At 41.1% G+C, this 27,896-nt stretch overlaps 3 protein-coding genes across 8 annotated transcripts in view; all 3 read right to left on the bottom strand.

Moving 5' to 3' along the window:
- Positions 1–2,786: 2,786 nt before the first annotated feature.
- LOC141754204 (glutathione S-transferase A-like) lies at positions 2,787–7,002 on the bottom strand. The gene is made up of 6 exons (XM_074613116.1): positions 6,731–7,002; positions 5,186–5,251; positions 4,947–5,052; positions 4,178–4,296; positions 3,468–3,556; positions 2,787–3,356 (listed from the first exon to the last, which is right to left on the bottom strand). Exons 1-6 carry the CDS (start codon positions 6,896–6,898, stop codon positions 3,224–3,226), a joined length of 681 nt encoding a protein of 226 aa, XP_074469217.1. The 5' UTR covers positions 6,899–7,002; the 3' UTR covers positions 2,787–3,223.
- Positions 7,003–7,940: 938 nt separating this feature from the next.
- Positions 7,941–10,036, bottom strand: LOC141754205 (glutathione S-transferase A-like). Its single transcript, XM_074613118.1, has 6 exons — positions 9,849–10,036; positions 9,157–9,222; positions 8,973–9,078; positions 8,780–8,898; positions 8,610–8,695; positions 7,941–8,533 (listed from the first exon to the last, which is right to left on the bottom strand). Exons 1-6 carry the CDS (start codon positions 10,014–10,016, stop codon positions 8,401–8,403), a joined length of 678 nt encoding a protein of 225 aa, XP_074469219.1. The 5' UTR covers positions 10,017–10,036; the 3' UTR covers positions 7,941–8,400.
- A 151-nt stretch (positions 10,037–10,187) lies between these two features.
- The window catches only part of fhod3a (formin homology 2 domain containing 3a), a 75,573-nt gene continuing 57,864 nt past the window's right edge, over positions 10,188–27,896 (bottom strand). For 5 of the 6 annotated variants that reach the window (XM_074613103.1, XM_074613106.1, XM_074613109.1 and 2 more), the window contains 14 exons: positions 26,564–26,781; positions 24,400–24,768; positions 22,287–22,999; positions 21,730–21,870; positions 20,267–20,425; positions 19,997–20,179; positions 17,947–18,066; positions 17,549–17,710; positions 16,545–16,735; positions 16,007–16,211; positions 15,842–15,865; positions 15,368–15,575; positions 15,085–15,249; positions 10,188–11,665 (listed from right to left, as the gene is read on the bottom strand). In XM_074613103.1, coding sequence (XP_074469204.1) covers positions 11,589–11,665; positions 15,085–15,249; positions 15,368–15,575; positions 15,842–15,865; positions 16,007–16,211; positions 16,545–16,735; positions 17,549–17,710; positions 17,947–18,066; positions 19,997–20,179; positions 20,267–20,425; positions 21,730–21,870; positions 22,287–22,999; positions 24,400–24,768; positions 26,564–26,781 — 2,935 coding nt within the window. In that variant the 3' untranslated portion in view covers positions 10,188–11,588. The remainder of the gene's footprint in view (positions 11,666–15,084; positions 15,250–15,367; positions 15,576–15,841; positions 15,866–16,006; positions 16,212–16,544; positions 16,736–17,548; positions 17,711–17,946; positions 18,067–19,996; positions 20,180–20,266; positions 20,426–21,729; positions 21,871–22,286; positions 23,000–24,399; positions 24,769–26,563; positions 26,782–27,896) is intronic. The other variant, XM_074613104.1, reaches the window with a different exon arrangement.

The raw sequence follows: 27,896 nt of genomic DNA, 5'->3' as shown, positions 1-27,896 counted from the left end.
GAGTATTTTAAATTGCCTCAGTTTGTTTTTTGTACAACAGAAGGGCTACAGTGAGGAAAATATCTTCCTCAACCTCTTTTTTTATGGAGGTCTGTAGTGCCACCACCCCATATAAAGGGCAGATGAAGTTGTTTGGCACCAGAAAAACTTTTAAAAGGGATGTTGAAGAACCAGGTTGATAAGCAGGAGTAGTGCAAAAATAAGTGCCATTTATTAACAAAAAGTATACTGGAACAAAGGGAAAAAAATGAAACTCGGGGATTTCAATTAAACTAAATTAAACTGAAGAAAAACAAAAGTAAAAAACTCACTTTTCAGTGCTTGTGCACATACATTTGGGTATCTGGAGTGCCTACCAACCCACACAGTGGGAAATAAGACAATCAGGTTGCGTAAGATCGCATAAGATCTGGGTACTTTATCACTTGGCAGTCAAGCCATTTTGGCTTCATGCGCCACTGAGCAACACTCATCGGAATGAATGGGAGCCCGCCTCCAACGCTGTATACAGTTCTCTTTACACATCCATGGAAATACCTTTGCAAATGTGCACCATGTTTTTCTCACAAGCCGATCAGAGCAGACTGGGCTTTTTCGGGAGGGGGGCTTAAAGAGACGGGCGCTAAAACGGAGCGTTTCAGACAGAAGGTGAATACAGGCATATTCAGGTAGACCGTATGAGAAAAATAAAGAGTTTTTTGAACATTAAAGCATGTACACATGTTCTAGTAGAAACCCAAAATACAAGTATGAACCTGAAAATGAGCATGATACGTGACCTTTAAGTATTCACTTTTTGGTATATTGTGATTGTTGATTAATTCAGTAAAGATTTTAAAAAAGAGCCTTTTCTGAGAAGTTAGACAAAAAGATTATATTACAGTTCCTCCATATTTTAAGGACAACCCATCAGAGCATTTGGTCTGAGTGTAGGTGGTGTGTGTGACTTTGAGTGAGTCTGGTGACATTCCACCACTTCATATCATTTCATCTTCATTCTAAAATGCTTGCCACTAAAAAAAAATAATCTTTGTCTTCATCAGTGTGGAGGTTGTCTTTCTTGACCTGCGAGTGTGCATGAGTCATCAGTTCATCTGCTTCATTTTGCTTGACTGGCATGACAAACAGTTTCTATTGACAAAGCATATTGACGAGGACGAAAAGCAATGGTGTTTACAATACAACTGATACGCCCAGGTTCTGCTCCACATGCATTGGCTTGGATATGTTGGTTTGTGTCCTGTGTACACAGAGTGCCCATGCGAAATTTAATATGTTGGTCTGTATCCTGTGTACACAAGGTGTAAGCAAATAAGAGAGGACTGCTCCCACTGGACTGTGTAAATTAAGGCTGAATGAATTAATGCGGTACACAAAATTCAAGCTGTAGTTTTTTTCTTTTTAATGCAGAGGCTCCATAGCAAGGATGCAGTTCTCTGATCACCCAGATAGTTACTTGAGGCCTTTTGTGGTCAGGTTTCCAAAGTAAAATCACATTTCAATATTTGGCTTAAAATGCCACTATTTGTTACTATTACTACTTTTACTTTGGATATCATACATTTGCTCTTGCAGGCTTATTATCAGCATGTGATCATCAATATTTAGCATTAATTCAATGTCATGAAGAGCGGGAAATGTGTCTGCAGACTTTTCCTGCATGTATGAGTCTTATTGAGTGCTTGTCCTGCCAGGAATCAGTTTGATTTCTAGAAACTGATCTTATAATGGCAAATAAGAAGATGCTATTTGATCACGTAAATGTTTTCATAGTTCTTACAGTTAACAGTATATCTCATGATGCAAAGGCAGCAGAGACTTTTGGTTGCATGGGGCAGCCACATGACTTATTTTATCTCTTCCATATAAAAATACCAACTGCCTCTGTAATCATCACCTGATGTAGCAAAACAGAGAAAGCCCCAAGGCCACACACCAGAGCTAAACATGTGCCCAGACACAGATCCAGAACATTCAACAGGTAGCGTTGGATAAAAGGGTCAAGATGAGCAAACAGGGTGTCACTTTGCACAAGTTGCTCTACTCAGTAGAACTGTGAAAAAGCTGCTGAACCCAAGTTTATAGGCATGTAAAAACACCTCTACATTGCAGATGCACAAGTGTATTTATTTGTATTAAAGTGATATAGACCAACATACAACACGGTGAAGGTGCTGTGAATCTCTAAAAGAAGATGTGCACTCTGCTGTGTTGAAGGCTGGGGTGTCATATTGAGCGCTCTGTGGTTCACCAGTCTGTGTTATTGTTGCAGGTGGTCGTTAAGGCAACCGGGAACACCTGATGGTAATTTAAGACTGGATGCAGCTGGCAGCTCGTCTCTCCGTAAAGGTCTCATCACTCACATTATGTAAATGATCCAATCCCATTTATGCAAAGTCATGATAACACAGGGCATTTCACTTACCCTTTGTGCAGGGCAAACCAGTTTAGGCACAGCCACTGACACAATAAAACCATATGTCATGTAGTCAAAGACACCGCCTACCTTTTTGTATTGAGGGATTCAAAAATCTTGTCTAGACTTCACCTGAACATTAGGGTTTATAGAGTTCATGCAATGTTGTATTCAGCTATAGAAAAGTCCAAACTCTAATACAAACTACTCTCACTCTTACTCTCTTAGACTTCCCGCCTCCAGCAGTGACATCATGGTTTTATTTGACCTTTGCTACGGTAGAATTGTAGAGCCAATATACTGGTTTACAATGCAGGGTGTAATGAGAAACTAGAGGACATGTTGAAATGAAGACACGCTGTAGTGGTGGTTATTTAGTACAAGAACAATTTATTTCCTAGGATGACTCGAAATGCATTAGAAACTGCTGTTATAGTGACTTGTACATGTAGATACACGGCATGTATCTCAGCAACAAAAGTTGCTATATCAACAATATCACAATGTGACATTTTGCCTGCTACCTATGCTTGTCCCCCTGGAAACATCACGTTGTAGTTTAACATAGCCTGTGTTTATTAACAGATTTTTATCAAACATTTGACAGAAATATGATGGACAAAAACCTTTAAACTAAATATAAAAGCTAGTTTGACAAAAAACAAAACAAGCACATTCTGCCCTTGTAACACTAATATATTTAGAACATACTTGTGAACTCAACACTTTTTTCCCTATTGAACAAAAGCATTTTTATAGAAACCAAAACATTACGGGCAGACGTGACTTTAAAAGTGTGTGTGGATCTCAGATGTCTTTGAGTGTGTCTTGTCCTTTGGGGTTCTCCAGCCAGTGAGGAGGCCAGCTGGCTTTGACGCTGGGCCGCTCCTTCAGCAGAGCGTAATACTCTCCCAGTTTAGGGTAACGCTCTGCAGACAACCTAAAGAAAAGAACGTATAGGAGACATTTGAGCTGCAATGTCAAGAAGAAATACATCACTTATTTTGTTTCTGTGACTTCTGGAAATCGCAAACCGCCTTCTCCCACTTACCCAAATCTGAAAAGAGTACCAACAGTTGGAAAAACGGTCACATCTGCCAGAGAGAAGGATGGTCCCGCCAGGTGAGAACCCGAGCCCAGCTTGGAAGAAACAGGTGAAAAATAAAGCATGTTTGAACGTGTCAATGTTGAGTTTGTTTGTGTTAAGGTGTGTATTGTATATACCAGCCCGTTCTCATTCTGAGGGATTCAAATACTGACGCTTTGTTCGATACCGCCGCACCCTTTAGCGATGGTAGGAGATGCACTTGGCGTTCCATTAACAACAATATAAACCCATCCACGGCAACAGTAAACGCTCAGATAAAGTGCTGTGGTGACGTAGTTTAAAGAGTGAAAGAGACACGAGGTGTATGTGCCCAACAATACAGGGCTTTCATCCAGGAGACCACTGTTCGTGTCCCGTGCGTTACGTTTTTCTTTCACTTTGCCATCAGCTGATCGTTCGTGTCCTGTGTTCACAATGTTCAGTGTCATTTTCACTGTACAAACGTAGACATTTTAAGCCCAACTATGTCGTTTTTTTCCTAAACCTAACTAAGGGGTTTTGTTGCCTGAACCTAAGCAAGTGTTTTTGTTTAATTCACAACATTAAGCATGTGTTTACTGCAAGCAAAAAGGGGACATCGAGGGGTCTGATAAAGCGTCAGCATGTGACGAGTTGAGATGAGAATATGTTGTATACTGTATATGGTACTCTACCTTCTGCAGGTAACCCTCCCAGAGCTTGACTTCGGTGGTCAGAGCTTCTATGTTTCTCTTTAGTGCTGAGTCATGCCTCTCTGCTTCAGGGACAAACCAGTCATAGTAGGTAACTGTATCTAGAAAAACACACACACACAGTCGTGTTTCCATCACTTTCCATTACATGACATTACATTGACTTACATTAATTTCCTGGAGACTTACCCTAACCATAATTGCACACAAACACACATTCAAGGGATAGTGGCTTCACTGGGTGTTTGATCTCATTTCCTTGGCGTAAAGTATTGCTTAAAGTGTAGCATTTCAAACATCAATAATGTATTGTTTAAAGATAAAGTTGCATTATTCTACATCTTTTCTTGTTGTCAAATATATCTTAGGAAAAGTAGGTCACACACATATATACTGTATATATCTTTTAAATGCCATATCATTTCATCAAACAACTGGGCACTGCAGTTTTTAGCAATCATTACTCAAACAGGTGAAAAAGGGGGGATTATTTTTAGCTGCGGATTAACACACATTTGTTGCAGTGAGTATTTTCAGCACCGGGTCAGTGTATGTGACTCAAAATAATCTATGTGCCCATGTTCATCGTAACAATGAAACATGTCACTAAGTAATATTGGTTTTGGTCTTTTAATGGGATTTACTGATTTTGTATTATTATTTTGATTATGCTTTGCTTTAACTGCCAGAAACTATCAGCTATGTTTGTATTAAAAAGGGATTTTGAGGGATTTTAATGTATTTGTCTTACTGAGTTTTTCGTAGAATGAGAGACCCTCAAACATGCGTTGGTACATCAGTGCTTGTTCTGCCGGGCTGTCTGGGATCAGTTTGGTTCCCTCAGACTTAAACTGACTCTGCCATTAAGGAGAGAAAAAAACACACACATTTGAACATATCACACTTCATAATGTTGAATTTAGTGTTACTATCTGTAAAATTGCTTTTTAAATTGATGTGCTTGTTAGTCGATGGACAGGTTCTACTGACCTCCAGGTAAAAACAAGCTGCATAGGATTCATTCACGATGACGTCTCCGTGTTTGAAAGAGGGAAGCTTAAAAATAAAACAGGTTATAATGTGAACAAGACAGACTCTATTCAACGGTTAACTGCTATCAGTGTTATCGCCATATAGCCATGTCTTAATGCAAATGCCACTGGGAGCTAATCATAACAACCTGCTGAGCTGTCACACTCTTGGGGAACAGAAACTACATGACTACAGCGTGTTTTAGCCCAAACAAATCGAAACAAACATGGTGCTTAGCTAAGTAAAACAAGAATTAAAGTGTGTGTAGTGTTTTCCAAGGCAGTATGACTGTACTGTACAGTACAAATAGCCTATTTACTGCAAATAAAGAATAGTGGTGCACGTTTGCTTGAGCTGACACAGCATTTATAGATCGTTTCAATGGAATTGTGTTGCTAGGCAAAACATTTGAGGTCAAATCTGAGATTATGAAAATAAAGTCACAACTTTACCAGTAAAAAGTCCTAATATTACGAGAATAAAGTCATAACTCCGCGTGAAAAAAAGCCGTAATATTACGAGAATAAAGTCATAACTCCGCGTGAAAAAAGCCGTAATATTACAAGAATAAAGTCATAACTTTGTGAGAAAAAAAGTCGTAATATCAGAGAATAGTCATAACTTTACGAGAAAAAATGTGTAATATTGCGAGAATAAAGTCATAACTTTGCGAGAAAAAAAGTCATAATATTACGAGAATAAAGTCATAACTTTATGAGAAAAAAAGAAAATAACACCTTATAATATTATGACTTTATTCTCGAAATTTCAGATTTATTTTTTCCTCCTCAATGTGGCCCTAATACTCCGTCGTACCGTCGTACCATAGACCTACAACAATGATAAATAAAAATAAAAAAGTAAAACAAAAAACAGTTATTCATTTCCACTAATTTGTTTTAAATTAAAGAGCCACATGTGGCTCTGGAGCCGCAGGTTGACCCCTGACCCCTGGCTTAAGCCCATGTTTATTTCCTGTCAATGTATGTCTGTCACATACACTGCAACAGGAAAATCAACGTTTACAACTGTGACATGGTCTATATGGCAAAACTATTTTCCAAAATCCAGTCAAGTAAAACCATAAACCACGAATTAAGACTGTCAAGTGAGCTGTGCACACCTCTTGTAGAAACCCTTTATTATTATTATAGCTCTGTCGTTGGCGCCTTCTGCTGGGCGTTTATGTGAAAGGCACTTGAGTGAGTAAAATCCAAATTTTACTGATAAAAAATGCTGCATGGTAAAATTTAATATAAGCCGAATTAAAAGGCACATCCATGTGATTCGTCTAAAGCCTTCAGTCATGTTTCAGCAAGTAAACATTTTTGCAGGTAGACTGTAAAACATTGAATAGACCAGATTTTGAATGGAGTTTGGCTTTGCCAACAGCATCATGGAGGATAAACATAGTGGGATTATAGCTGACCGGTTGTCTAACGTTAATGTACTATTTATTTAACAGGTTAGGGTGGATTAAAGCTAACTAACTCTACTCCATACCTGTCCCCTGGCATTTATATCTAGCACTTCTTGGGACTTGTGCTCCATTTTCTCAAAGGAGAGCATTTTTTGGTTGTAGCCCTGCAGGTTCTTCTCCTCCAGAGCGATCATGACCCTCCAGCAGGGAGGAGAGCCGGAGCCCCACAGCAGAGTCATGTCCTGGGCCATGGTGGTTGTAGATCTGACAGGCTTGAGTGGAGTGAGCAAACCTTTCTTCTGCTGTCACTGTGCAAACCAACTGCGCACCATACAAGGGATTTATTGTTACTCTTCTTCCCACAGTTCATGGGGATCTCAAGCTATAATAGAAGCGTTCATTGCCCCCTACTGGTTGGAAGGAGGTACTACAACAACGTGTTGTCTTTGCAATAATTTCCCTTCATCATATCTTTACTTTTGGTCCCATTTGAGATAAATTCCATTGGAAAAATACCAAAAATAAATACAGAATTTGTTTCGAAATAATTAAAATAAAATATATATATATAAAAATAATATATATTTTTTCATTTTCTCACTGAACATTTCTGATAGCCACACAATTTTTGTCTACCACTTCTGAAATCTATATAGAACGCTTTACAATTCTAAACATGACTGTGTATTGGCAAGAATTTGGCGATACGATACGTATCATGGTACAGGGGTTACCATTATGATACGATATATTGCAGTACTGTAAGTAAGGCGATATTTTTTTTTAATCACATTTTTTAACTGTCATAGTATGAAGAACATACCGCCATATGAATACAATCTGAGTAAAGAATAAGTTTACTTTTTTATGCAAATCAGATTAGTAGGATCTGCATTTGCATTATCACAGAGGACGCATATCTTTGCAAATACAATAAAGCATTGACTGAGTTAATCTTTGCATGTAAACTATTACCTACCTCTCTGCCATGGTGGCAGGTGCCCTGAAATTTTGACCTGCCACAGCCAACATTTACCCTGTTTTTGGCAGGTGGCTGGTACTAATTTCATTCCCTGACTAGTAGTATACTTTAATACTTCTTGGGACTAAATTGGCCCACTTTTTTATTTTTAGTTTATAAAAGTATACTTTTAAGTGTACTTTAAGTGTAAGAATAGTACATTTTGAGTACACAACTAGTTCACATCTAAGTCGTATTTTGTACTGCAACTATATTATGAACTATACTACAATTGAACTTATAGGTATGCTGTTAGTTTACTAGTTATATGCTTGTAGCCCACTTTTTAATTTATGAAAGTACACTTTAAAGTATACTCTCAGTAAACTACTATTTTATTAGTTTTTACTGCAAGTATACTTGTAAGTTTTCTTTAACTTATAGTACTTAGCCAATTTATGCATTACATAAAGAGACTTTTGCTATTTGACTTGATATTTTGTGATGAGATTTTAAAAAAATAATAATAATTTTAGTTTTTCTCACATGCCTACACGGTGAACAGAGAATGTAAAAAAACATAGAAAATGTGTACAGATCTATGGATGCATTCGGGCAAAGCATAGAGATGTTACAAGATAAGGGGCAGAATAGAAATGTTTATTATTCAAGTTAGATAGACATTATATCAACATTTTAGACTACCTCTCAGCATTGGTAACGTGTCCCAAACATACTTTGTCCCATATTTGGTTTGTTGGGATCTGGTCACCCAAGGTGAAGGTGTGTGTTTCAGAGATCCTTGAGGATGTCAAAACCCCTTGGGCAGGCCAGCCAGTGTGGGGGCCAGCTGGCTTTAATGCTGGCTCTATCCTTCAGCAGGCTGTAATATTTGGCCAGTTTGGGGTAACGTCCAACAGACAGCCTAAAGAGAAGAAATGAGGTTATGATTTCACTGGTAAAACAAAATCAGTCTACGCTCATTGAACTCTGTCACCTACCCAAAATGAAACGCATAAGCAATGTTTGGAAAGACGATCACATCAGCCAAAGAGAAGGCCCCCGCCAGGTATGAGCCTGCAGCCACCTTGATGCAGAAATCAAAATGAAAGACTGCAGCATAGTGGGTGCACATATACACTGTGTGTGTGTGTACTTTAATGCTCTATACCTTCTGCAGGTACTCCTCCCAGAGTTTGAGTTCAGTGGCCAGAGCTTCCTTGTTTCTCTCCACAGCAGAATCATGTCTCTCCTCTTCAGGGACAAACCACTCATAGTAGATGACTGAATCTAAGACAGATCATCCAATATGAATAGTGTGTGATTGTGTTCAGGAGGTATTCTGGTATTTGTGTGCACCTTACTGAGTTTATCAGTGAATGGGAGACCCTCCATCATGCGTTGGTACATCAGTGCTTGCTCTGCAGGACTGTCAGGGATCAGCTTGTTGCCCTGAGACTTGAACTGATTCTGTCACAAATAGAAAACATAAAGATCAGGCTTATGATTTCAGTATAATATTAAACATATCTTGTTTTTACACTTTACCTCCAGGTATAAACATGCTGCACTGGACTCATTCAGTATGTTGTCTCCATGTTTGAAGGCAGGAAGCTGGCAGAAAGACATGATATTGGCATAAGAAGGCAGGCTTTTAAGTTGGCATTGTGCAGTGCAGTTTGTGCCACAAGTGCATCGTTACATGTATGGAGAACGGAAACTAAAAAATGAAAAATATATGAATAAATAAATTACATTAAATATAGCAAGAATTTATTATAAATAAATGTAGCCATTAATTAACTGGTAAAATGTGCCATAAAATTGATATTTCTGTATTAATTTGATTCTTTATTTATCTTTGTATTAATTCCCTTATTTATTTACTCCTTAGTTACATTTTTTTTTTTCTGGTGATCCATTTTCTAAGTCTGATCTAAATCATTTTCTCTCCTGTGTTTATAACTTAAGAACAGATGGATTTTTTTTCCCTTTTTTTTGTCCGTGAAACAGGTAGAAAAAAATCATTTTGTTAGGCTAATTTTTCTAAGTTACTTTTTTCTTTGCCTCTTAGGTACGGAAGCCCTGAAAAGCAAGCGAGAATTTTTTTTTTTTCTGGTGATCCATTTTCTATTTTATTTTCATTAAATTTTACTTACAGTACTGAATGGTTTTAAATATGGCTGTGTCTGATTACTTGATCTTTGTGATCATCCTGTGCTATGCTGCAGTAAACCCACCTGTCCTCTCGGGTTGATTTCCAACACTTCCTGGGATTTGTGCTCTCCCTTCTCAAAAGACAGCAGCTTGTGTTTGTAGCCCTGCAGCTTCTTTTCCTCCAGAGTGATCATAAGTCGCCAGCAGGGAGGGGATCCAGCCCCCCACAGCAGACTCATCGACTTGGCCATGGAAACAGACGGGGTCGCACAGACAGACAGGACTCAACCTTGAACTGCACGAGTAAAGTGAGCAGCAGTTGTGTGGAGTTTATAGCCCCTCATTAATCCAAAGGTTGGTCAGATAGAGACAGAGACACCCATGTGTTCAAGAAGTGAAAGCAATGAAGAAGAATGACATGCTTTTTTTTTCACTCAATGTTTTTTGTTTTTTATTGCAGAGTGTGTATACACAGCATTTCAAGTGAACGTGTATGGTTTTATTTATGCAGCGATATTTCCCTGTTTTCGTTGTACTGCGAGAGGAGCAGATGGTTCAGCTGAGACTCCAAACTTTTCAAGTTCATACAAAGTGACCACAGAGTTCAAAGTAAATGCCCAAACACTGCTCCCCTCTCTCAGCACGGAGCAATACTCCGACAACACATATTTCAGCTACGACCACATCTTTCATTTATTACAATTCACAGAATAGCCTCTTTTTACCTTTTCTCTCCTCAGACTATAATACAAGTTTCTACAGAAATTACAAAAATAATACATCACATGAACCGCACTAAACATGCACACTGTAGTACTACAGTACTTAGTACCTGGCAGCTGACGAGGGCATTTACACATTTTATGCAGAATTCTCCGCATGTCCTTCAAAATAGATTATTAAAATAAAAAAAAAAATGTCATTATCTTTTTGTCTTTTTACACTTTACAAACAGTTCCTCTGAGATAAATACTTCCTTTTGTCTGCGTTCTGAATCAGTCGCTCATGTCAGCATTAGAAACTATTCATGTTGAGTAAGGTGCAAGATGTCCGAGCTTTGCAAATAAATATTTTTTGCCAAAATAAAAAAACTTAATTGTAATCATAAATTGATATAACTACACCTGTGAATGTGACATTTGTGAGTTATCTGAGAAGTAGGAGGTGACTGAAACAAAGATGGCGAAAAGGTACAGCATCATCCCTTTTAAATGAAAGGCACATCAGATTGAAAACCTTTCACGTTCCTACTAAACACAACTACACTCGTCACTTGTCAATACGTGCAGCTGCAGAAGCAAACATTTGCCTTTTCACAAAGGATAATTCTTAGTGAGCCTCTTTGTTTGTTGTGATCTCTTGGGAACAAATCAAACTTCCTCTTTACAACCGAAATTCACAGCTTAAATAAATGAGAAATTGGTGAAGCCACACCTACAGAAACTCACAAGCAAGAGTTATCCCTTTGGACTAATGCAACGTTTCAAATACATGTTTAGATAAAAAAAATTATCCATTCAGTGTAGAGGCAGCGTCACTCAATTCAAATTTCCTTGCCAAGTTGAATGCATCAGTTCTCTTTCTTCACTTCCACTTCTTTGTGTTGCATTAAAAAAAAACACTATCATGGCTGCAGCTTCATCACTCAGACACATCAGGCAAAATTAGCAGCTGGCAAAAACCTAAAGGGGTTTGTGACTGGTGAAATATAACTTAAAACTCTAAAGTGTGGCGAAGGCAGACAGCTGACAGAGATGTCGTTTCGAAGATTGTAGCTGTGTTTCCACGGCGATGACGACAGGCGGGAGGTTGGACGATCACATTTATGTATCCGGAAAATCGGTGAGTCCTAAAGCGAGAGCTTCCTCTGGGGTTAGACCGCTCTTCAGAGTCCGCCTCACTGTGAGGAGAGAGGAGATTAGTTAGCACATCGTGGCGGTACTGATTCCCAAGGCTTCAGCTGATCAGGAAGAAGCCTGACAACCAATTCCCGACCACACAATAGAGTGCTGCAGGAATGACATATTTTTGTAGGCCAACCAGGAAATTAGAATCGCCCTGGTTCCCTCAACAAAAATTATTTACTAACGTATTTATATTGTAGAACAAAATGTTACAATCTCTTAAGCTTGTGTTAACCGCAGACCTTATTTCAGGCATCTAACTAAAAACCCATTGACTTCCAGACGAGCGAGCCGGAAGTGCTAAAATGCGAACTCATTTCAGGGTTTTAGGACTCATTCCTGTAGCACTCTATGCAACAATATTTACTAAGAGAAACAAATCTCACAACTGTCTTCACAATGAAAAAATGCCCCCTTAATAATAATGAAGAAATGCGTCTTCAATAATAAATAAATGGTTCTTCGATAATAAGGAAATGTGAATAAAGGGGGTTTCAATGGAAGTATTGAACAAATAAAGCCTGCAGGCGTCTGGCAAGCACAAACTCTTGCACAAATAGCAGCACTAACCCAAAACTAGTGGAAAGGTGTTCTTTAATATTCATTCATTCAATAATATTCAGGTTTTCAGAATGCTTAAAGACATTCTATGCAGGAATTATTGAGTACTGTTTGTAAAAACAACCTTCAAAGTTGGCTCCCTTCTCCCCCCGGCTCAACGACACCATAAGTCCACACCCCCTGACCGTGGTTGCCAGAACACAGCAGAGTGTACCACCTGCAGCATCACATATAGCAGCAAAAGTGAAAGCTGTTCCCAGATTTACTCTCGTTTTGGAACAAGCTTTGTCTGCTTGGCGTTTCGCCTCTCTATATTTGCGTTTTTCCAGTGCTTTGTCCGCCATTTTCGTAGCTTTGTCTTGGATGTGGGCTTGTACATGGGGGCTACACACCCACTGCCCAAAGGTTGACACCCAGAAATGCTCCAAACACAACAAAATAACAAGAAAAATACAGGCAGAGGGAGGGATCTCTGCAGATACAGACACCACCGTCATAAGTGATGATTGAGGGGGATTATTTTTGTATGAGGCTTTACATTGTTTTTTTAAGGAAAGTCCTGCATAGTATACCTTAAAAATCACAATCAAGACCAGAGTTTCTGGCTAGCAATATCATCTGAAATGAGGTTTGCATTAAGTCAAGGAAGGATCAGAATGCCCAAAATCACCCTCAATCAGAAAAAGTTGAAGACAGGAAAGAAGTCTCAAAAGGGCCTTAAGACCAGATTGTCTGGCTCACTATCATTATCTCACTATCTATTTCCAAAGGAGGTAACACAATGGTGATTGAGCCTGTCAGAAAATGCTGTGTTTTTCTTCATTGTATAAACATAAAACATGGAAGTATGAACACAATTCTGAAGACTTGAAGCTCATGTATCAAGAAAAAGACTCAAGAGTGCTAAACTCTAATCACATGTCCATTATTTTCACTCAAATAGAAAATTTCGAAATCAACCAGGACTGAAAAGCACCAAGCTGCTGTCAGTTGTTAATTAGGATCCAGTCCTAACACCCTGCTGCTCAACAGCTGATCTGAATAATCTCCAATCAACTCAGGACAACTGTGACATTCAGCTAAAATGAAGAGCAGAAAGGGAAAATGACAGCAAGTCCCAAAGAATAATGGACTGCTAGAACAACATGGTCATTTGGTGTGCTCAAAGTGATGTGTACCAGTTCCATACTAACTTTATACAGTATGCTTTCATAGTACACAATTTCTGCATTTAGTATACAAGAAATCAACTGTTTTAAAATGATACAGTAGGCTTCTTGCTCTCTTGTGTTGTTGGCATCCATTAAACTGTGACTTTAAAATGCTATTTTCTAATTCCACTGTCCCCAAACACACCTGTGACTGCTCCAGTCATGCTACGTTCAAGTGTCCCCTGATCTCTCCCTAATGTCTGATTTTATGTCCAGCACAACTCTGTGCTTGTGTTTTAGTAAGTTCTTTTTTACTTATTGTCAGAGTAAAGGTGGGCGGGCCCATAGTCCAAACAGGTGAATGGGCCCCGCCCCCGCCTTTCAACAACTAGGCTTATAGAGAGACAAAGTCCCGCCCCTTCCAGTGGACCACCATGGGACCTTATTTCGGCGAGAGACAAATCATTTTTATATCACGTTTGAATTGCGTCATGAATCACACACGTTTGTCAATTTAAAACATAATTTAGCAAGTCAAGAAAGTCTCAGTTTGTGGTAAAACTGTTGAAGTATAAAACTGTGAACATAATACGTAATTAGAAAGACTACACACCCAAGTCAGAAGCTACGATTCCTGTGTGTTTCGTATTAGGATGTACTCACACCAGCATCAGGTCTCGCTCTTTCTCTTTTCCCGGCTGATAAAAAGACCCGTAACATTTTTTTGCTGGTCCATAGTTGTCTTTGTTATACATGTCAGAGACTTTTGGTCCAATTGATGAATTTAGGCACCTGCAATCATGGCCGTTCGGAATCTCTGTCTGTATGTCTTTCGCATATCTCGAGTACTGCTCAAATTAATAAACTTTGAATAAACAAGCAACCAGCGCTGTGTTGCAGCGGACGGGGCTTAAGAGCTCTGCAGACTGAGACGAGCATGTCGTCAGCGGCAGTTCACTTGCTGCTGGATGCTCGTCTGGACTCAAACGGACTCGCAGCACACCTTCGCAAGCATGAGACGGTAGTGGTGGAAGTGTTTTAAATAGTAAGATTGGTGAAAATGCATGTGTTTGGGAAGTAGTGAGCATACTACTGGATGAACGAGACTTGGATTATACTGAACGAGTTGTGTGAGAGTTTGTAAACAGATTTTTGATATAGTTTTGCTGCTGTTAAACCTGGACCCCATTTACTTCAATTCATTAAGGATTTTCAGATTCTCCATTCACATGGAGCAATTCAGGTGACTCGGTGGTAGGGCCCAGCCCCCTAATACCTGTCCTTGCCGTCGGGACTGCCCAAGGTGCAACAACAACACTGGTCCGTGTTGCAAATGCAACACATAAAGTAAAGTTTCTAATGTTACAGACGACCCCTCCGCCAGGTTTCCCCTCAACCCGTGTCTTGCGTTCTCATTGGCTGTAGCTCCCCGACAGGTCTAGATATTTAGCATGCTAGATATCTGGAATGCGTGAGCCCTGCACCGGTAAGCCTCTCAGCTTGTGTCTTTGAACAGTTCACACATAACGCTCGAGCACCAAGCCAGCCTCTGATCTGGGGCTTTTGTTGGGGAGCTACAAAAACTGTCGGCGAGCGGAAAATCAGGGCTAAACTTGTGTAGTGCGAACTAGGCATAATCAAAACCTGCTTAGAATTAGCATGTGGTGTGGATTTGAGATAGAAGTTAAGTATTCAGGTCTTACATGACTTGCGGTTGGCCCTAGACCTCCTCCTCTCTCTGGGCTGCGGTCTGGTTCCTGGACCCTGAGTGGCCGACCTCACTATACGCTCCATGATCTCGTCTGCAGCGTCGTCTCCACAGATCTGAGTGTCATCCACGGAGGGGGTCCATGCCGGCATAGTGCGACCTGAACAAATCGAGCAGAATGACAAAAGGCATGAACAAAGAAACCCTTTATGGTGCACTCTTGTTTTACTGTTGACTTCTCTTGTGTGACCCTGTAAGGAACTTCCTGTCTCCCTCACCTCCCCTTCCAGGCCGGGATCTTGTCCTTAACCGAACCCCTGGCACTCCGCTGGCCTCCCTGTCGCCGCCGCTGAGGCTGGTTCTCAGCACGGCTTTCATGTGCTCGTGCTCTGCAGCGTCCTCGGTGTGGTCCAAACCCTGAGGATCCTCGCCCTCCTGGCAGCCAGTGGGGGCGCTGTTGCTGCTGCTGGAGCCACACGGACCACCCTGATGGAGAGAGACCGAACAAAAGAGAATCAGAATTTGGACAGCTTGTATTTAAAATATTTGGGGCTTTGACTCAAACATGCCAAAGCTGAAGCATCAACGAAAACATCCAACCTGTAATGATTATGATGCCTACTCTACTTTATTGACTGATCCACTCAGATGTTAAAATCAGTGAAAAGGAAAATGTTGAGGTAAAGTGGTCCAGGGTTAGTGGTTTCATGCACACACAGACACATGTAGACAGCCAACACTTATGTTGATACCTCACTCTCCTCTTCATCATCAGACTACAGGGGAAAGAAAGAGTGAAAGTCAAAGAAAATGAAGAATAAAAGCGGCGGCAGATTTGGAAAGAGAAGAACAAGAAAAATAGAGTGGAAAGTGTCTTTTTGTGTAAGGGATTCTGTGTTTGTGTGTGTGATGCTCACAGGAGCGTTGACGTCCATGATCATCTTTCCTCGGGTCTTGTTGCGTTCGCGGTGGTCGGCTCGCTTCTGTTTCTGCTGCAGCACGCGGTCTCGGGTGGTTCGGTACTCCAGCGCAAATTCACTGAGGATTTTACTGAACCTGTGGACGCTGACCTCTCTCACACTGTAGGCTGGATGGCCGAGGAACAACAGGAACGAATGGAACCTGGGAGGAAAGGAGAGGAAGAATGAGAAAAAACAATCTTCCTAAAAATCCTTGTAGGAAAGTATTTTCTCCAGGTGTAATGCCATTTTTATAATTGTTAAAGGTCCGTGTATTTTAGGCTGTTTAAGATTTATTCCCAGTTTTATCAGACACTAAAAATATTTATTTCGTATTGAGATATCAACATTTTGGGTTTCACTCACATTTGGTGAAATAAACTGTAGTAATCAAGTAAAAGAAGAATCAGTCGGTCGCAGATGTTCAGATGTGTGTGTGGAGAAAATGTTGTGTTCCGTTACGTGGACGACGAGAGATTGTTGTGAGGGCAACTACCTGTTGATGATCCTGCGGTGAACAATCTTGAGGATGATAATCCTCTCAGCGCAGTCTTTGAGGAAGTCCGACATCTTCTGCTTCAGCTGCGGCTTCATCTCGTGCTTGGCGATCACCTTCAGGTGGTCCCATGAGGCTTTGCAGCGCCGCTCCATCTGACACAGGTTCTCCTGCAGCTGGTTGAAATCCACCTGACAGAAGAGGTGTTGATACAAATAAGGGACCGCATCCAAAATAAAATGTAGGAAGTCCTCTTAGTAACTGTATTGCTTCCCTTTTATAAAGCGGTCAGCTAAGGAATTAAGTGGACCCACCTAATCTTTTATCAATAGCGTAATGTAATACATTATCAGACTTAAGATTTCTCTTTTCATTTTCAGACGAAACTTCCAAACATGAGTTCTTTTGACTTGAAATGATGATTTGAAGGACAATAAGTGAGTGTTCACTGAGAAGCATGATTAGCATATCATTAGACTTCTCAGCATGCATTGTTTGAGAGCTGAATCTCTAAAGGAGAGCTCTCTTTTTTGTAGCTTGAAAAATACATGCATCACTGAAACTTGCTGTGTTACAACAGGTATTAAAACTGTTAAGTTGGTTGATCTCTCTGATAGTAATTAAAACAATGCAAATCATGATGCAGGGTTGTAACACTATCCACTTCAGTCCCTATGTCCGAAAACTTTTAATTTACATAGCCTGACAAGTTATCTGTTAGATCATTAGTGAGGAATCAACTCTTCAAACTGACAAAATGGAAATTGGGAAGCAATTCTGACTGTAACGTATCAGTTTGACTAAACAGCTACTGATTAAACTCAGTTTTACATTACAAGAACTCCGATAAACCGATGAGTTCAGTTACTGTAACTCCCATTTTTAAGGCAGCAGGGGAAGTTTTTGCTTTATATGTTGAACCGGCTTGAAAATGTTTTACAATGTAGGGATGCAAAATAGTACGTATATAAGCTTTCCATCAGTGAGTGGGGGAGCGTACTTACTTTTGCAGATCGCGTGATGGCTCCGATCTCGGAGTAGAGGTCGGTGCTCTGAGGGAAGTTCTCCACCACCACAGAGCAGGCGTGATGCAGCAGAGACTGCTTGTGAACCGTGTCCTTCACCTCTGGAACCTTCTCCAAATACGTCAACTCAAAGCCTTTAGCCTGGACACATGGACATACAACCAAAGACAAGGATTGAGCAAAGAAAACGTAACAAGGTGCATGTGTTCTCACCAAATTATTGTAGCTATGTGATGTAATTTCTAATCTGCAAATTACAGGTTTAGAAAATCCACCATTAAAATCACTGACTATACCTCTACAATTACTACAAACTACTACTACAAACAAAAGAAGCTTGTCATTAGTGTGATGAACCTGTAATGGTCATGACTCACATTGGTACCGTTGAGGAAGTTTCCCATAGCGAGCAGTGTGGAAAGGATGTAGCGGAGAGTTTTGTTCTTCTCCAGCTGTTCCATACCCTCCTTCAGATCCTGCAGCGGCTCTGCAACTTCCTGAGAGGAGGAAAACACACACATCATTAGTTGAGTCAATTAAGACTCACATGTGTTTCTTTAGTCTACAGCTATAAAAGTGGCGAGCAGGTGCACCTCGTCTCGCTTGTTTGAGGTCATGAGGTTGTTTGAAGGTTGCCGTCTCGGTCAGCTTTCGCTATCAAACGTGCTTCTGATCACACGAAGCGTTTGTTTTTGTGCAGCACGTTTTCTCTCGTGTGCATGTGTTTGTGTGCCTGCACGGTATGTCGCCCTCCATTAAGCCTTCCACTACCAAACCGTCCCACAGAGTCGAGTCGGGAACGCCGCTCTGCCGAATGTGCGGTCAGGAATTTTTCAAGGAGATTAAAGACAACTGCGTCCTGCGGAAAGCCGTAAAAATTTACAGGACAAGCAACGGAGGGGCGGCGTGCTTTTCATTCTCTGGGTTTTGACTTTGAACTTCTCCTCCTGGATGCACTCTTCGCCCGAGTAAAACGTGGTGTGCCAGAGGAAAACGAGGTGCCGCTAATAAGCGTGCATGTTTTGTTATGATGCTATGATTTAACTATGTTGATGCTTTGCGGATGTTGTTAGTACTAAAAAAGGATGTTGATACTGACACGGACACAAGAAGACACACACACACACACGCACACATGCTGTGCACATTAACTCAAACCTTCATGGTGCAGGGTTCATTTGGCTTTCTACGTGTATGTCTGTTTCTGCTTTAATAAAACTATCATTAATTTGAAGGAAGAGGTTTCATGCGCCTCACAAGGAATTATAGGTCTGTCCAGAATAATCTTGTAACTGGAAAGACTTCAGAAAGATCAATATTTAGATACGGAATTGACTTATAGTTATTCATAGTTATGAAGTTATTCATTATTCTTACTTACATTTTTAATAGTCTACATTTATATGGATGTGGTTACTAATCATATGTCACACATAGTTAAGTTCTAGTAGCTCAAGGTTAGCTGTGCTTAGTTTGGAAATAACTGAAATGGTTAGTTCAGATTTTTTGAAGTGGGGTTGTATGTATACTCTCGTGTTCTGATTGGTAAAATTACTGTTTTTGTGAATTAACTCTGGTGGCTTTGAAGACAGCGATATAACGGCTTCAGTCCCCCGTTGGAAAGGGCTGTCTGATGGCAAGGTAAGGCGGTGAATATATTCTAAATATAGGTGGCTAAAATTGTTCTGCTTTTGCCGTCCATAGCTGCTTTACCTCGTCATCAGACAGCCCTTTATGGCGTGGAACTGAAGCCGTTATATCGCTGTCTTCAAAACCACCAGACGACATTCACAAAAACAGTAATTACCGCTGCATTGATTGGTTATTGCATTGATCCAAACTAATGTGCCTCTACAGCAGTACATTGCTTAGCTTCTGTGCCAGCGCACCTGTCTGCTTCTCCAAACGCCGACCGCCATCTAAGTAACTGTAGATAATACACGGATAAGGATATATGTATGTATATATATGCAGCGTCATCATGCAGAAACCTACAACAGGTCACATGGGAAAAAGTTTTTAGAAGAGCTTGGAAATATAGCATTTTGATGCAAAAACATACCTACACTGACCAAAATGTGAATTTGAATACATAAAGAAAACCACAGGGAAGCTTCAGAATGATAAAAAAACAAATAATGGACCCACCCTTTAAGATAATGTGAGTCTCTGAAATGTTCGACTCTAATGAAGAGTCGATGCACCTGGCATCGAAACGTTCGTCTTCTAATAAAGTTTGTTGCTTTAAATCCGTGTCCTCCAGTATATTTTGGATCTAATTTCTGAAATGACCATAATCATTTGCTGAGTGCGAGCGTGTGGTTTGGCTCCTCTACATTCTTATGAAAAGTATCTATCTTTTCTTTTTTATTAAAATGATTATAGTTTTATGTAATCGCAACAGTACGGTCGCATGTTTATACAGACCTTCTGGGTTGCCTCGTAGTCCATCTTGAAGGCCCAGAGCTGGAGTCTGGCTGAAAGCTCGCTGATGGAGGACAGAGTCAGGAGGAACTGCTCTGCTGAGCCCAACGGGACATCAGGATTGGCCAGCTGGGCCTCCTGGATCTTCTGCTTCTCCTCCTCTGTGGGGATCATCGTCAGGATTTTCTGAGGGCAAAGGACAGAGCGGGATAAGGTGTCATATACGAGATGGAGGATTTTGGGATGAGTTTCATTTTCTTCCTTCCTTCTCACCTCTATGCCCTCCTTGTTGAGCGCGTACTCGTCAAAGTTAAGGATGGCCGTCTTGATAGTGCGAGGAGGAGGCAGCACCGTCAGACCGATGTTGATGGCGTTACTCCTCTTGGAATCCAAAACAATGATTTCCTGACGCTTGCCGTCTGCTGCTGTTTTCTAGAACACCAAAATACAGAGAGGGTCAATACTGGGTCTCTCTCCCTTTTCTCGGTGTGGTCTGCTTTATGGGTAAGGATTAAAGGGTTACATTGACTGCAGCTGTGGGAACTATATGGTGAGTAGGAACAGTAAACACCATTAAAGTTAAGTCCATACAGAATGTGTGTTTATGTGGGTGTTTGTCTGCAGTCATATTGTCACTGTATGTGAACATATGACCTCACTAGCACCAGGCCATTATAAGCTATAAATGGAAGGAAGTCGTAATATGTCAGCCCATGAACGTGTAACAGAGTACGTGCTAAGACCTGGTGACTGCCACTGGGAAGTTATATTGTCACCATATGGAGACGGGAAGACTTGCACTACAGTACGACTCTGACACTATTGAGTTGCTACATCTTACAGGCCGTGCTGTTCTGATATGTAAGACTAACTTCATTTTTAAAGTATAATTTTAGTGATCAAAATATTTATACCTAACTGTTATATTTAATATTTATATTTGAGTATTTTATAGAAATATATTAGCATAAAATAGAGCTAAAGGCAAAGAATTAAACATTTCATTAAATTTTTCAGGGTATCTTTAGCATTTTTCAACCTGGATTTACCCATGTTTTTGAGTCTAAGTGACTGATGACCATAAGGCGAGCCGAAGCGAGTTACCAACTGGTTCGGCTCTAACAGACGTTTTGGTTTTGATGCAGTGGCTCAGGAGTTCAAAGTGTGAGTGGCCTGGTTTCATCTTAGCGGACCATACTTTTCCTATTTAGAGGCTTTGTGAGAATTACGGAGGATTCAAAACTCCCATGTTTGATCAGGATCAGAACACATGTGAACTTGCTTAACCCTTAAAACATTCAACAACTTTCATGTGCTGGAGATAATGGACACCAAACCCATTGGCTTTGTGGCTGGCAAAGGGAAATTGTTTGTGATAAAGATGTCTTTCCCTTAATAAGTCACAAAAATGTCAAATTTTTAATCTGGTAGCGCCACTTTAGGGCACCGCTGACTCACAGACAAATTAAAATGTAATGTCTAATGGCCGTGAAGTTTCATTTTGAAAATGCTACACCACAGTTGTCAGATGCATCACTCCTCTAACTTTTTGTCAACCCCCAGTTACTGGTGTTTCCATCATGTGTGATGTAGGATGAACACTAACAGCACTTCCCTTAGACACCATTGTGATTAATAGTTGGGTTAGTCAAGTCATACATTCAGTATCATAGAGTGAGACTAATAAACTGGTGTCCCAAACCTCTCTGTAGCCTGTTCAGGCACTGGTTGTTTACCTTTGTAACTGGTATTTCCTTTGATTTCGACTCAAACAGGTGTTCCAGTTTGGCTGTGTCCATTTTCACTGGTTCCAGTTTGGTCCAGAACGAGTCTTCACTCCGCTTGTAGTCCCTGTACTGAGAGTCTGTCGGACGCACCTGATCACAAACAGAACAAAAAATTGACTGAATTAGGTGGAGGCATCTGTTATACTCCCATATCCTGCAGTAAAAGACTCTGAACACAAACAACCACCAATAATAGCATTGTGGTTGTGATGGCTCTGTAATCGTAACAGGCTAATGAAAACGTGCTGTCTTATAGATCTGCAGGAACTCCTGCCCAACCAACAGTACAGGTCAGATACTTCTGAAAAAACAAGTTTATTTTGAAACAACTGGAGCAGAAATTGACATGCGTGTCACGTGTTGCTGAACATTCATAGGAAATCGCATGAAAAATGAGGAATAACTTTTCATATGATATCATACGAACCGTTCGATGAGGATACGTTGTATAAATTCAGTGATAACTGTATCTGACTGATGGGAATGGTAACTGTATCTTGACTCACCTCGCTCCAGAAAAGCCTGATTGTCTTCTTCTTCTTGTTGAAGAGAGGCGGCTCCGGAGGAGGAGGCACTGGAATTGGGGCATTAAAGCAAGGTGGTTGAGGAGGTCTCATAAGCCCAATCAAGGGAGGGGGTGGGGGGCAGCTGCCTAGCATGGGTGGGGGCGGAGGGAAGCGGAGGATGCAAGGTGGAGGAGGCGGCGGCGGCGGGAGGTCACTGCATCCTCCCATCAAAACAGCATCCAGAATGTTTTTGTCATCTTCCTCGGTCAGGTCGGTGAAGTTGATGTCCCCGATGCGCAGCTCTCGAGGGCTGGCCAGGAGCTGGTCCCAGATCGTGTCCGATTCCTTTTTGGGCGGAGGAGGAGGAGGAGGAGGAGGAGGGGGCTCGCTGGCTGGGACATCCAGGTGATTGGAGGTCGAACCGAGGTCCTTGAACAAGTCTCCAAACCGCTCGGCTAACGGTCGGATGGTCCCGTGCTGCTCTGATTTGTCAGCCTTTTGGTCGCTCTCCTGGTCATCGCCCTGTTGCACGTCAGCATCCTCCTGAGTTTCTTTGTCCTCCCCCTCTTTCTCTTTCTCCTTCTCCACATCCTCTTCCTCCTCCTCCTCCTCATCACTGGGCTTCTTGCTCTGGGAGTACAGCATGTCCAGCATGAAGAGCTTGCTGTTGAGGAGTTTGCTGCACTGCTCGTTCACCTCTGGCTCCTTAAAGCCTGAGAAAAGAGATCGATGGGGTTAAAAGGAGCGCGATACAACAAAGAGTGCACACTAAAATAGTTAAAAGTAATAGTATAACGTTTTTCTGGAAGGAGTTTTTTCTAAATCAGAAAAAATAAACTCGGTTTTGGGCTTGAGACCTAAAATTTAAAGCCTGCAACACAAACTGGAGGTGTAGAGTTTGGCAAAAGTGGGCGTTTAGGAGGCAGGAGGGGTCTACTGAAAGACGCTATTCAGTTGTATTCTTGGAACTGTAGGATCTGGTGTTTTTGGAGCTTGACCTTTAAGAATCATCATTGAATTAACCAATCAACTTGCTTGACACAGGTCACGCAACACGTTGTTGAGATTTGGAAGGTGTGCCCATAAGTTCCTGTGCGAGCCTCTGCCCATGGTTTTGAGACTACAGTAGAGTAGTGTTGGTCTTGACTTAAAGTTATGTTTTCATTCACTGTTGCTCACCAAAATGCATCGTGTGAGATCCATGTATGCTACTGTAAACTGGCAGCAGAATGAAACCCACTCGTCAACACATTGCTCTACAGCATTACTAGTGGTTAAATATTCCACAACCTCCGGGTCTGAGAAGTGAAGCCAATGCTGAAGTGCCTTAAACTTGCATTCTTTCTAATAGCCAGCAGGGGGCGACTCCTCTGGTGTCAAAAAGAAGTCTGATTGTATAGAAGTCTATGAGAAAATGAGCCTACTTCTCACTTGATTTATTACCTCTGTAAACATTGTAAACATGAGTTGATGGTCTCAATCACTAGTTTCAAGTCTTCTTCAATACAGCATGATGTTCATTTAGTAAATTATGGTCCCATTTAGAGTCAAATAGACCATAAAGCAGGGGATGCTTTAGGGCGTGGCTACCTTGTGATTGACAGGTCACTGTCCGTGTTTTCATCTTACACCTTTAACCCTTTCACAGTGTGTTTTCAGTTCATGAAAGTTAATTATTACCTTTTTGGTCACTTCAAATGTCTAATTCAGAGTTTGGTTGTACTTAACTTCACCCTCTGGTGTCACTTCTGGTTGCAAAAACCAAGATGGCGACAGCCAAAATGGCAGTCTACAAAACAATTAGTGACGGCACGGTGACTACGTCTACTTCTTATCTACAATCTATGCTTTAAACATGACTGTAATGGTGTAAAGTGGTGAATGTTTTGAATAACTGTGTTTTATATATCTCAGAAAAACATCCTTCTCAACAGGTAATTTAATTTTTGAGTAATAATTACATAATACATGTCAGAATACAGCTCAAAATTTCAATTATTTCAAGAGAATGGCAGCTGAATAAAATCCTTAAAAGCAACTTTATGACTTAAATCTAGACTTGAACTAGAAATGCAACTTGAATGTTCACACAGTGCAGTACAAAACTACTCACCATTCTCACTGCTCCCCCTCTCCTCTCTCTCCAGAGTGCTGCTGGCGGAGGAGATGCTGGAGGCCGAGCAGTTGTCCTTCTCATTCACTTCTTCATTCTGTCGTTCTTTGTCGCTTAGGATGCCGCTGTCCTCCTCTTCCTCCGCCTCAGGCTCCTCTTTCTCCTTCTCCTTCTCCTTCTCTGGTTCCTGCTCACACTCTTCCACCTCCCGCTCACACTCTTCCTCCTCTTTTTCTGCTGCCGCTGCTTCCTCCTGTACTTCCTCCTGTACTTCCTCCTGTACTTCCTCCTCTTTCTGCTCTTCCTCCTCTTCAGCAGTGGCCTCTTTTTCCTCTGTTTCTACACTGGCACTGGAGTCATCAGCCTCTCCTGTCACAAAAAGAAATCAGTGTTTTTTTATATTCTCTAAAATGCCCGCTTACCATCTGGAGTGAAATACAGTGTAAAACATGTGACATGTCTGTCTTTGATTTCTGCACATGGGACGCCAACACAAACTCAGACACACTAATAAGAAAAACAAAAACACAAACACACATACACTAATGTAAACAATATGGCAGGTACAGAACGCCAGGTTGTTGCAGGACCAGGATGTGAACAGGAAATGAAGAATTAAGTTCCTGTTTATGTCAAAACACTCACAAACACGTAACTCCTCAGTACAGTCCAAGCAGTGATGCAGGCGAGGTTAGAATAACACGACACCGTGAGGCCTCATACACTGTGAGCTACAGTACCTCAGCTCATGGCTGTTCACGCACTCAGCTCCACAACAAGGCTTTTTTTCTTACACAAGATGTTTTGGCATTACACTTTCAAAAAGGTCTTTCAAAAACCCTTTTGACCCTTTCACCCATATCCTCCCTCTGTGTGTTTTTTTTTTCTTTCCACCCCGTCTGATGGTGTCCCCTCCTCTCCCTCAGTATGTTCCATTCACCTCTCCTTCTTTTGCTCACGCCTGCATGCTAATTTAAACGGCAGTCTGTAAACTGAAACAATTTAAGGTTAAGAATGATTGCTTAGGGGCGCACTGCTGGGACTTGAACTGGCGACCTTCTGGTTTTAATTATCCTCAAAGTATTAACCAGCAGAATTCATTAAAATAAAAATCTTTAACACACGCAACCATAAAGTTATAATCCTCAAGATTTCCATGAAGTCAAACCCCCGTTTTTCATGCTATTTATGTAATCATTTTTCAGCAATAGCCATTCAGTGTATTTACTCATCACATGGCTTTGTTGAATACTTGATTCTGATTGGTCAATCACAGTGTTCTACGTTCTACTGTTTATTTCTTTATAACAGACCACAGCTATGTATAACAAACCATTTCTATGGACGCAGTTCTGATGTGGGATTTTTGTGTCAAATTATTGATTTCTTAAGTAAGTAGCCGTGTAATAAGCGGGATAATGTACAGCGAGCGGGTCATCGTTGTGAAATAAAACCCGATGTGGCACGTGAAGTGGAGGGGTCTTGTAACGCTGGAAACCGGCTCGCTGCATCCCTTACGTAATTATCTCTCTACATAGTAATTTTCATTGTTAGTGGTGGAGTCCACCATTCTCGCGCTGGATTCAGATTGCCTGCTAATACACAGGATATGATGCATGTATGTAATCCAGCGTTAATGCAGTTTTATGACAGAAATCATTCTTCCAAATACTTGATGAATACTTGGATCAGTTTTAGATATCACAGAGTGATAAAGGCTGCACTCCTCCCACCTCCTGTGCCCTGCTGTTGTCTACTAATGTTTACTATGTAAAACTATTTACAGTGTGCACAGCCACAGCATATAATTAGATTGTGGTTGCAATTATTACAACAGTAGCCTACTAGCAGGATAAACTGTTGCAATCCTAGTAGTAGTAGTATCCCTAGTAATACTGAATATTATTGTATATTTTAACAAAAAAACTAATAGGTGGCATTTGGCTACAGCTTTTTAATTAAGTCTTCTAAACAAACAGAGATGTTGTTATATTTTACAAGGCTATGTTTAGTTAACTTGTCAGTCTTACATCTCGTTGTCTAAACATTTTGACTTGTTAATAACTCACATCCCCACAGAGGCCACGTGTTATTAGTCAGTACTGTGCGTAATGCGTTGATATATGACAGCCACTCCATCAAACAGTATTCTCAGTTTCCCTACCGGTCTCAGAGGGAGTGTAGGGGGTGGCGGGGGTCCCGGCTTCGAGGTCAGCCTCTGCGTCCTCCTGGGAGGCGAAGGAGGACGGGGTGCTGCTGCGTGATGACGAGGGCCAGGCCTCTGCGGGTTCAAAGGTCAAGTTGAGGTCAGGGCGAGTCCTCGACACCCGGACGTGATCCCTCTCGAACTCCTCCGCCGCCAGACGCTCCACGTTCTTGTACCTGAGAGAGAGAGAGAGGGCGAGAGATCAGAGGAGGCTAAAATAGAGTTAGAGTTACTTGCCTTTCTCAGCAGTGCTGCTCTCAGTGTTGGTCTAAACTAAACTAGTTGCCACTCTGCCGATTTACTCAAATTCATCACAAACTTCCAACCTCCTATGTTTACCTTAAAAACACTCAGACTCATGCCACCTCTTCACGTTATAAGCCCACCTCGCTCCTCTACCTCGCCCCATTTATCGTCCACAAAGCATTCATCACTCATTTCCTGCAGCCAAGAGTTCCAGCTAAATACAAAGCTATCACCGGCAGTCCAAAATGTGCAACCCAGAGGGAGATTGGAGAAGAAGAGACAGCGTTAGGGAGGAGAGAGGAAAAGGAGAACGACAGGAGAGAAGAATGGGAGAGATGGGGAGAAGTTAATGTTAGTTTGGCTGCTGAAAGGCCAAACATCCGAAGTGAATCAAAGTAAACCTGTTCAAGATGTGCCTCGATCAGCTCTCCTCCCATGTCCTTTTTCCTTTCTCTTCATCTTTTCCTCTCTCTTTCTCCCCCCTACCAAACTTTACCCCTCAACCTACCAGCTCGAACAGAGATTTAGGGCACCAAGTAAACCCTCTCTCTCTCTCTCTCTCTCTCTTTCTCTTTCTCTAACCCCTCCTCTTTCCCACCATACCATGAATGTGTGGAGCTTCTGTTCAGAGTTCATTAGCATCAGGCCACTTCAGAGGTCTGAAAAAACTGGATACCAATGTGTGTGTGTGTGTGTGTGTGTGTGTTTGTGTTTGTGATTAAGGGTCAAATAGAGCGAGTGAGTCCACTGTGTGTTGTGTGCTTCCATATGCTGTATGTTTTTACATCCTTAGAAATAAAAGGAGTTGAGTGATGGTTTTGTAAAACACTCTAATATATCAGACTATCACTGGAAGAACTATTTATGTCCAAAAATCACTCTTTGATAAGTCGTTAAGCTATACTCAACCAATACGTCTATATTGTCAAATATTGACCTGATATTGCTATTGTATTAATAATCTGTTAACAGTCAGTAGTGTTATGATTGATTGATTTATTTAGTATTCAGAAAAATAATCTACAGCCATGCTAGCGGCTCAATG

The sequence above is a fragment of the Sebastes fasciatus genome, chromosome 17, assembly GCF_043250625.1.
Source record: "Sebastes fasciatus isolate fSebFas1 chromosome 17, fSebFas1.pri, whole genome shotgun sequence".
Lineage (NCBI taxonomy): Eukaryota > Metazoa > Chordata > Actinopteri > Perciformes > Sebastidae > Sebastes > Sebastes fasciatus.
This window is presented reverse-complemented; position numbering and strand designations above follow the sequence as displayed.

Excerpts from the sequence above, each read along its gene's own strand:
- LOC141754204 (XM_074613116.1), bottom strand. The coding sequence starts at position 6,898 with ATGGCCCAGGACATGACTCTGCTGTGGGGCTCCGGCTCTCCTCCCTGC. Across the intron at positions 4,297-4,946 it reads CTCATTCTACGAAAAACTCA|ATACAGTTACCTACTATGAC; the intron begins GTAAGACAAATA and ends GTGTTTTTCTAG. Across the intron at positions 3,557-4,177 it reads GGGAGGGTTACCTGCAGAAG|CTGGGCTCGGGTTCTCACCT; the intron begins GTAGAGTACCAT and ends GTTTCTTCCAAG.
- LOC141754205 (XM_074613118.1), bottom strand. The coding sequence starts at position 10,016 with ATGGCCAAGTCGATGAGTCTGCTGTGGGGGGCTGGATCCCCTCCCTGC. Across the intron at positions 8,899-8,972 it reads CCCATTCACTGATAAACTCA|ATTCAGTCATCTACTATGAG; the intron begins GTAAGGTGCACA and ends GATCTGTCTTAG. Across the intron at positions 8,696-8,779 it reads GGGAGGAGTACCTGCAGAAG|GTGGCTGCAGGCTCATACCT; the intron begins GTATAGAGCATT and ends TTCTGCATCAAG.